The sequence below is a fragment of the Plectropomus leopardus genome, chromosome 19, assembly GCF_026936395.1.
Source record: "Plectropomus leopardus strain MGB_pleo_1.0 chromosome 19, ASM2693639v1, whole genome shotgun sequence".
Lineage (NCBI taxonomy): Eukaryota > Metazoa > Chordata > Actinopteri > Perciformes > Serranidae > Plectropomus > Plectropomus leopardus.
Genome location: NC_142194.1, coordinates 5716671 through 5726325, shown reverse-complemented (window position 1 = coordinate 5726325; position 9655 = coordinate 5716671). Strand labels below are relative to the sequence as shown.

Sequence of the window (9655 nt, the reverse complement as noted above, 5' to 3'; positions counted from 1 at the left end):
GTGTCTTATTATGTGTATTAATGACGTCAATTTAAAGTAAACTTTACTGAACTTAACTGGCTGCAATTATTAGCATTATTTATGTGATGATTTTATTTTTTATGGCCAAAAGCAAAAAAGAAAGGGGTGGCAGCTTCTAATTTAACAGGTTATGTCAAACGGGCATGTGGTATCGTTTCTCATCCATCACGTGATGTCGGCAAATATCTTAAAGTTAGTGCGCTGCAACATTATCAGACGAAATCAAACGAAACGAAATCTGTTTTCACTGTATGACAAGAGATGTGTGGACAGGGAGTGTGTGTGATTTGCTTGAGTTTCTCTGTCAGTACATGAAAGTTGGCAGCCCTGCACAACATACTGTATTTTCTGAACCAAGTTGCGTGCACTGGTGCATTTAGAGCTGAGAATTATGTGCACAGCTCAAATCTCTGTGCACCACCATGCATATACACTTGGTTTTTGAGCCCTTGGTCTTGTTTATTTGACAGGCTGTTTTCTTTATTTTACTGATTTTACTCTCACAATAATGGTCTGATTTGTGATAATTATCCACAAGTGACCCTTGTTCTAGATTCTCCTCTTGCCCTCTCCTGTTTTTTTTATACCTGGCAGAGAAGACACTGAGCTGTTTCCCATTACCGAGGGAGTGACACTCATCTGTCTTGTTCCAAATGGGAAACAGCTTATAGCCAGCATTATTTAAACTGTACCAGAAAAGCAGTTCAAACATCTGAAGACAGGTTTATTTGAGGTTATATTTAATGATGAGGTAAGTGTGTTTATGTTGTCTATGGACTCCAAACACTGGACACATTTTATCGTCATTAATTCTCCTCCCTTGTCAAAATGTCTCTTTCAAGGATTATGGCCACCGTATCTAAATAATGATAAATTACAGATGTGGAGTCAGTTATGAGTCAGCGAGGCTGTCTTATTACCATTATTGGAAACTGACAGGCTGTTACTCGTAGTGGTTTCCCAGTGAGTGTTTGGGCTGGGCACGCAGCGTACTCGTCCCATCCAAAATGAACCAAATTCAAGACCTTTGTTTTACTTCATCCCTTTACTTTTTTCACAGTTTTCTACCTTAAAATGCTGCAAGAAACCGATTAATTTATTGTTTTTAAAAGAAATCTGCCAAATGTTGCCTAAAGCAGCCATGACAAAAAACCTGATAATAAACACAGGCGTCAGTAACTTTACCTAAAACGACATCTGTCTCAACAACAGTAAAGATGCTTTGCTTTTGAGACAATTTACTGTTAATGACCAGACATTACTGCATCATTTCAGATAGATCCAGCATGGGAGCTCAGCTCAGTTTACAGTGAATCTCTCTTTAATTTTTTTTCTTTTACAATTACTGCCACTATTATCAGCGGTAATATATGCCTTATAATTATCATCATCTTTAGAGTAGACTAAAGAACTGCCAGCAAACCCTGCAATGGGTTCAAAAGGTTTCGAAATTGGTGTAATGTACCTTTTTTTTTTATATAGTTTTATTATCCTGATTTTTTGTCACCACAGCCTGGAGACACAGCATGGATTGTTTTAGGTGGACTACATAGCATTTCTAGGCAGCATATAAACAGTAAATATAGGGTTAAAACACACAAACATGTAATTTGAAATGAATTTATTAAACAACGAGGCTTCAGGTTAATCTGCATTTTGACGTGCCATACCTATCTGGGAAATGCAGTACCGTGGAAAAGGCAGGGTTCCCACGGTCATGGAAAACCTGGAAAAGTCATGGAATTTCACAGTCACATTTTCCAGGCATGGAAGAATCATGGTATTAGTGAAAAAGTATTGAAAGTTTTGGAAAAGTGAGGGAATTTTGTAATGAGTAGATCTTTAAGTTACACCTGTGAAAAATGTGAGCAAAAAATGTTACATTTAAATTTTGTTCAGTAGACAAACAAATATAATTTCCTTTGTGTCATTGTACTAAAACTATCCGTGGTTAGAGTGAGCCTTTATTCATGTGCAAGTATATCTCCGCGCCATCGATCAGAAACAAGCTTTACATTACTTTAAAAAAGTAAGCACAACATCAGATTTGAAGAGTATAATGTTTGGCTTGTCATGGAAATGCTTTGTTTGTTGTAACATTTACTGGCTTTATTTCACCCCTCACTTCACTTCATGAGGTACGATCTTAAACATCTGCCCAGTCTGTGGACGGTGTGGAATGTCTGCCCAGTAACAGGATGGCTCTGAGGCATTTCTCGCACCTCGTTTAAAGTGTGACTTCAATTTACATTTAAGGCTGGAAATTTATGTTGGAACATCGTGTGCTTGTACCAGGACAGTTACATAGAGTGCTGCAGGGATGAGTCCTAAAACCCAAATATCAGCTAGCATTACAGCACTCGCAGTTCCCTCGTCTCGTCGCTGAATGGGTTTTTTGTTAGATGATGGAAATGAAGTCTGTAGCTAACGCAAGCTTAAGAGACTAGTTGTTCTGTGACTTAAAGTATCAGTTTAAAGGTGTCAGTGTGAGTTTGTTGTGATTGTTTACTATGTTGGATGTTAGGCACTGCTGCGTTAGCTTCTGCTAACTGGGAAGAAGTTTAACTGACCGGTCACTGAGCGGCTCCACAGACGGATACTAGTAAAAGTAAGATAAAAATAGGGATGCAAATAGAATGCACAGAATGCATAACATAAGATGGATAATAAAACCCGTTGAGATAATATTAGTAAAAATAAAGCTAAAAATAGAGTGTATAAAATGCATAAAATTATGGAAAATACAACATTTTAAAGAGGTGCAGCAATGCACAAGTGTGAAGCAACTTAGGTCAGAGCTAGTTAAAGGCTGATGTGAAGAGATTGTTAGTTGTTAGTTTTTCTTTAAAAATATTTAGCATCTATTAAACTCATGACTTAAGGAGGGTGTGAAATGAGGGGCTGTGTTGTATGATTATGAATGTGATTTATGCCTGAACTATGCCTGTTACTGCACTATAATTGTATTTTGTGTGTTTGGCTCAATGTCAAAGACTAATTTCTCTGGGGGCAAATAAATTAATTCCAAATTAAGGGGCCAGTATACTCCATCAGAACTACTAGGCCCCCTCTACACCTTGCTGACGTCAGATGTAACTTTCCGAAACCAAAAATCCAACATTCACACCTACTTCATGCTGACTAAAGAGCCAGTTTGTCAGTTTGAACTTCCCTCCCCTAGCTTTCCTTGTTCATTCTTGGCACAACTGTTTCTGCCACTTTTTGTGTGCACAAATAAATGCCAATGCTATAAATGTCATCCAAAAATGTACTTTATATTTAAACAATATCACTTCACCTCCCTCTCTATGATGGCTTGCTTTTCATTCTGCTTTAGAGTGAAGAATTTGGTAATTTGTGTTTATTTTCTTCCCAGTTGCATACCTAGAGAAACTCTTGAGTCGTGAAGTAACAATACTTTTTACCTCATTGTTCTCCTGTAGCTTGAATACACATTCACTCATGGCCAATCGTCCATCCACTCCTGCACTGAACATATTTTGGTGGTGGAAGGGCAGACTCCTCATGCCCTCCACTATTCAGAGCTCCCCGCGGGGGGTCAAGGTCCATTACAATGGCCAAACGTCACCCTGCCCGATGTTTTTGTTAGCCCCTAATTGCAAGACCCACAACAATGTTGATTGTGACATTACGACCGTCATTAGCAGAGTCATTAACACTGGGGGAGCATGTTAAGGAGTGTTTGGAGACAGTTATCTGCTGTTGGCATTGGGTAAATAAAAGGGGGAATATCTTGCTGTAAGTACAAATGTAGAACAAGAGTACGTGTTTGGAGGAGCGTGATAAGTAGAGGGAGAGGGAGTTGTATTTTAAATTGTAATTTTGGTGCTGCAAAACACGGTGCTGTAAATTGCAAAAGAAAAAAAATCAAGAACAACTCAGTCATAATATTTCCAGTGTGACTGGTAATTAATCTGCAAACATTGAAACTCGTAAATTTCCATTACTCAGACAATATAAAGAAGCCATAAATGCATTTTCATCCCAATATTTGTACATTATTTCAATAAAACAGCCCCTACAGTACCACTAAGTGCTCAATACACATGATTCAGAGTTATTAAACTGCTCAAATGACTGCATAATCAAGATACAATGCTTATTTACATTTTGCTAATTGATCCAAGTTGCTGCTATTGTGTTTACTAATTGACCACCCATTACGTCATTAGTCTGTGGTAGCCTGTCTTGATAAGGACTTAACTACCTGGAGTTGAGATAAGTTCGGACCCTGTGGTATCTACGTAACCAATCTGTGCTGTCTGCCACTAAGTACATGTAAATTACTCTTCAATTATCCAGGCATCTACTGTAAGTCTGAGCCAAAATACTGAATGCTAATGAAACAGTGAATGCTAATGATAGAGCTCAAACATAGAAGTTATGATTACTGACGATACATTTCCTTTACATTGTACAGTTGGAGAGATTGTAAGACTCATCACGTCTGAATTTTCTCAAAGCAAAAAAACATCAGAGTGATCACCGTGACTTGATAAAGACCAGTGAGCGAGGTACTACGTCTCATGGTGGTCAGGAGACATGAATGACATTTACCCTCTTCCCACCAAAATTAGTGCATATGTTTTTTTTAAACTTAGGGAACCAGCTCAAAATAGGTGATAGACTGCTTTCCCATGGCCAGTGGTCATGTATACCTTTCTGTTTGTTTTCTGGTTATTCACATTCAACGTTACGAATGCACTACGAAATTTACAGTCAAACACTGAGTCACACAATAACACAAATACTACTAAAGTCTCATTTCCACTGCACAAAAAAACCCCACAATAACCTGCTAATATTTGGCTTTTTAATGCAATGAGAATGTGTTTGATCGGCATTCAATCAGGGCTCAAATGACTGCAGTAGACACAGGTTCTTATCCCCTCTGGCTCCGATTGGCATTAATGGGAATATAACACCCGGGTGAACATGGTAATTTCAGCTCCTTAACCTGGGAAATGCAGTGATGTGCTGCGACTAATTACTATCTGTCCACACTCAAACATTATTCCAAATTAGTCTGCAACTGAATAAGTAAGAGATATACAAAGAGAAGAAACCACTGAAAAATTTTCAAAGACCTCTGTACCTGCTGCCATTTACTGTTCACCTGTTCTCCAGCCTGTCTGTGACGCCGCATGGACACACCAATAAAAACAAGCAAAACACACGCACAAGCTGACAGAAAGGCAGACTTGTCTTCTGTAGCGCTGTGTTCACTGGCAGTGGGAATACATTCTATTGCTTATATTTAGCGGGTTCACCAGTGTTTGAAAATCCCCTTGTGCAGGCCGTAGTTTTGGAGGGAAACGGAGGCAGTGGTAGACAAGCAACTCCCATGTTCAGTTGGGTAAAATGACTGTTTTGGTCAGTGGGGTCGGGTGGCTTTGAAGAGAGCATAAATAAGTTTGAGTTCAGTTCTCAATTGGAAAGGTCTGTCTGATGGCACAGTAAATCTGTGGAAATATTCTGAATATAGCACACCTGAAATGATACTGATTTTTTTTAGGTGGCTAGAAATGTTTTGTTTTTGTTCCTTTTCCAAAGCAGTACATCGTTTAGCTTTCGTGGTTGTACTCCAGCCTGCTTCCCCAAACTAGGGGCATGCCGGGCATGCCGACTATGGAAAAGTACCTCATACAGTCCCACCTCAAAAAATTCAAAGTAAACCCTTAAGAGGGGAAATCCAGCTGTGCAACCATGATGATTCTGTCACAGCCAATGATTTTAGTGGTGAAAAGCTGGTGTTGGGACAGGGAAGCGGAGGAAAGGCAGCAGTGGAGCTGCCTTTCCTAGAAATGAAATCCTAGAAACTAGAAATGAAATATTGTGGTACAACCAAAATGCCCTGGCCGCCAAATTATATTCCAGATGTGAGGAAACGTGCTTCAAAAATGACATTATCATAATTTCTATATTTTTTTTCAAAAAATGCAAAAATTATAATCCCCACAAAAATCATTACTCATATAAATATCTGTCAAAATAACCACAATTCTTTGTTTGTAGGTTGTTGTTGTTTTTGTTTGGTTTTTTTTGCATATAGTGCAACCTTACAGTGGATTATAGCTGGTATAATTTCTTTTTGACAAGTAAAAAAAAAAGTGTGCGAAAATGAATCTGTTTCCCTTAAGCAACTTGTCTGCCCTCCACTCACTCCCCTTCTCCCCCTGAAACTAATGGCTGATGGTAATTACATTTAATGAGATCATGGGGTCGTCTGCAGGGTGCACTTCTGCAAATTGCTCTCAGCGTGGGGTCTGACGTTGGGATAGGGTAGGGGGCGACGGGGCAGTCGAGGTCGGGGCCAGGAGTGTTTGTCCTGTGTTTTGGGGCCTGGACCCTCAGTGTCTTTGCTTGTCACTCAGTGAGCATTGAAACATGTCATGCATTTGTCTGCTTTTGTCCTCGTTTGTTTGTCTGGCAGAGATAACCACTTGGAGGTGGTGCTTGTCTTGGCGCTATTGTGTGAAGCTTGTTGTCAGTCCATCACGGCGCCCATCTCCCCTCTTTCCCTTTCTCCACGACTGGTCATTTCGCTACTATTTTCTGGCTGCGGGGGTCGATGCGGACAATTTAGTTAATCCATTAACAACTAATTGTCCCCTCCTACCCTAATGTTTTGACAAACAGCCCGGTGTGAGGGGGGTTCAGCCCTGGTGACCTATAAATGTCCCGCTGGAAGAGGAGGCAGCCACTGTCACTGCATGGATCCCTGCTGTCCTCACTTTTTACACATTTACTGGGACTTTTAAGCTCTGGATTTTTATTTTTTTAATTAACTTGTTGGTGGAAATGTTGGGGAATCTGTGGATGATCTGCCTGTGTCTCTGCTTCTGTGGGGCTGAAGCTCGCATTTGGGCCTGGATGCTCAACATGCCTCACAGCCCTCCCAAAGACGGAGCAAAGACACTTAAAGAGAGTGCTCCTGGAGCCAAAGCAACCACGGTAAGATATTACTACATACTGTGCATGAATATGTTGCTTCTCCTGAATTAATTCATACCTTTATTTAATCTAGTTAGAAATGAACAGAGCTAAAAATCACTTCATCACTTGTAGTAAAATATTGTGTAGTATAATATAAAAGCACTTTGTGCTACATTAATTTTGTATGAAAAGTGCTATACAAATAAAATTTGATTGATTGAATATTTCTCCAGTTAAGAAAATAGTCATAACCCTGATCAGTGTCACTTTTCTCTACTTATTTGAAAAGATAATGATAAGATAATTTACAGAGCTCAATGTCTTTTTTTGATTTTTATGACCTTCAGGACATACATTTTAACGAAATTCTTTTAAAATATGTAACATTTCCTCTGTTTTTTCTCTCCAGGCTGTTTGCGATCATGACAGGGCCTGTGGTCGGGGTTTCTCCTGTGATCGACACTTTGGCCTTTGTGTTCCCCTGCGAGGGGAGGGCCACTATTGTCGGAGGGACGCACAGTGTGTCCGCGGACTCAGCTGCATGTTTGGGAAGTGCCATCGCAGCATCCCTAATGGACAAGAGGGTAAGAGAGCAACAACACACGTCACTTTAAATCATTTTAAAAATGACAGTTTGGAGATTTGATACAACTGGACCTAAATTAACGTGAGCGTTTCCTTCATCCAGGTGCCAGATGTAAAGTTGACAGGGATTGTGGGGCATCAATGTGCTGTGCTCGACACCACGGTGAACAGGTGTGCAAGAGACGTCTGATCCGCGGCGAGAGCTGCTATGTTCCCGACGGCGGTCTGGCATTCAGCATAAACCAGATTTGTCCTTGTGATGACGGACTACTGTGTCGAGAAAACGGTGCATCACACCAGAGAGAGTAAGTATGGCGAATTCCTTATTTATATTTACTTAAAATACTATAGAAGATATTTATAAAACAGTCACATAGGAGATAAAACAGTCATATTAGTTATTGCTAATCATTTAGGGAATTTACACAATTTACCAACAGTATCAAGTGAAAATATTGCAATTTTTAAATTAAGTGTTTTGAATTATTTTTTTTATGTCTGAAATGATATAAATCAAATTTGGAGGTGGAAAGAAGTTCCTGCTTTTATTGTAATAGCGTGCTGGCATGGCCATGAAATACGTGAAGTCATATCCATTTCCAGAAAAACAAAGCCAAAGTACAAAAGCAGACAATGGTGGACAGTCCAGGGCATGGACATTCAGCTGCTAGAATAGCAACTTGAATTCAGCCCGCCCAGTTTAAATTCCCTGCTGTATCAGCAAACTTTCTGTTGCTGCCATTACACAGATTAGAGACAGTGCTGTGAACCCTGGTGCCGGGGTTTGCGCCGGATGAATTTGAGTTAATATAGCCGCTACTGAGTCCGTCTCCAGAGCTTCCGTTTGCTTTCCTCGTGCAAATAGTCTCCTAGCAGCAGGGAGAGGTGGAGGGACTGCAGGATAAAAAGTGAACACGAATTGAAATTAATTATAATATCGAATTGCACTGTTTGTAGAATCTCAATATTGAAAAATTGCAATATACATCAAATCAGCACCCAAGTATTGTGATAGCATCGAATCGGGAGAAAAGCATGTGGTCCAGCCTTAGTCAAAATGTACTTTTAAGACTTCAGCTGTGTCCCAAATGGACAATACAGACTAAATCTAAGCAGGTTTTGAACATGTGTAGTGTGTTTATACTGGCATCACAAAACAGTCTCCATGCACACTTAAAAAACCCAACTCTATTTGTGTGTTTGTGCTCTTGATGAACACTGTTATTCGACTGTCCGTTGCACAAAGGAAACGGAGGAGCTATTCACAGCTGGAAAAAATTAAAATAAATCATGGATGTCGTTATAAAAGCGCCAGGAACAGCTCAGAAAGCCAAAAGACACCAATTAAATCCTTTGGAAAAACATTTTCATGACATTTGTGAAGTTTAATTGGCTTTGGTTTTATTTGACAGGCTTTGGCACATTTATTATTTCTGTCCTGTTTAAAACAGGTAATTAATTTGTGTTCAAGTTTATATGAACAAACATGACAGGAGTGAAGGGTAATGTTCACAGTCCTGTTTAATCAAGCATGCTTGCTCTCTCCGTATGTGACGGTAACTTAGAGGTATAAACAAAAGGCATACAGAGTGTGAAGTTGTTTGAAGTTGAAGGGGTTTAAATATTGTGTTGAATGCTCTATATGATCTCAGTAATGTGTCAGAATCCTAGTTTATAATAAATTGTATATTTTCATGTTCTTACCTGAGGTTGTTTGTCTTTCAGGAGAGATTTTTTTTACCAGCCAGAACAAACCAGTTGGACCTGCCAAGAGCCCAAGTCTTGATGCCAGCCTCATCATTAAGGCTATTTATTATGTAGATATGTTGTATATGACTGTTTATAGAAAAACATATGTATTTCCAAATGTGTTGTTTTGCTGAATATTCTCATTAGTCTTGAAGCAAGGATGTTTTTTTTAAATTTTTTTTAAATTTCTTTTTGTAAATTTTGACAAAAGCACTAATGTAAATAACTCATTATGGCCAAACTGTATCTTCCTTGTGCATTTAATTACCTTTGATTATATCTATAAATGTCTATTCCCATTTAGTGTAAAGAATAAATCTTTTTCAAAAGCAACAATTCTGTA

General features: G+C 39.1%; 1 protein-coding gene across 2 annotated transcripts in view; it reads left to right on the top strand.

Annotated features, from left to right (window-relative positions):
• LOC121958661 (dickkopf-related protein 3-like) overlaps positions 1 to 9650 on the top strand; it is a 33156-nt gene extending 23506 nt beyond the window's left edge. The window contains exons 4-7 of one of the 2 annotated variants that reach the window (XM_088069926.1): positions 6682 to 6996; positions 7388 to 7562; positions 7667 to 7868; positions 9289 to 9650. In XM_088069926.1, coding sequence (XP_087926052.1) covers positions 6844 to 6996; positions 7388 to 7562; positions 7667 to 7868; positions 9289 to 9349 — 591 coding nt within the window. In that variant the 5' untranslated portion in view covers positions 6682 to 6843 and the 3' untranslated portion in view covers positions 9350 to 9650. The remainder of the gene's footprint in view (positions 1 to 6681; positions 6997 to 7387; positions 7563 to 7666; positions 7869 to 9288) is intronic. The other variant, XM_042507743.2, reaches the window with a different exon arrangement.
• The last annotated feature ends 5 nt before the right edge of the window (positions 9651 to 9655 follow it).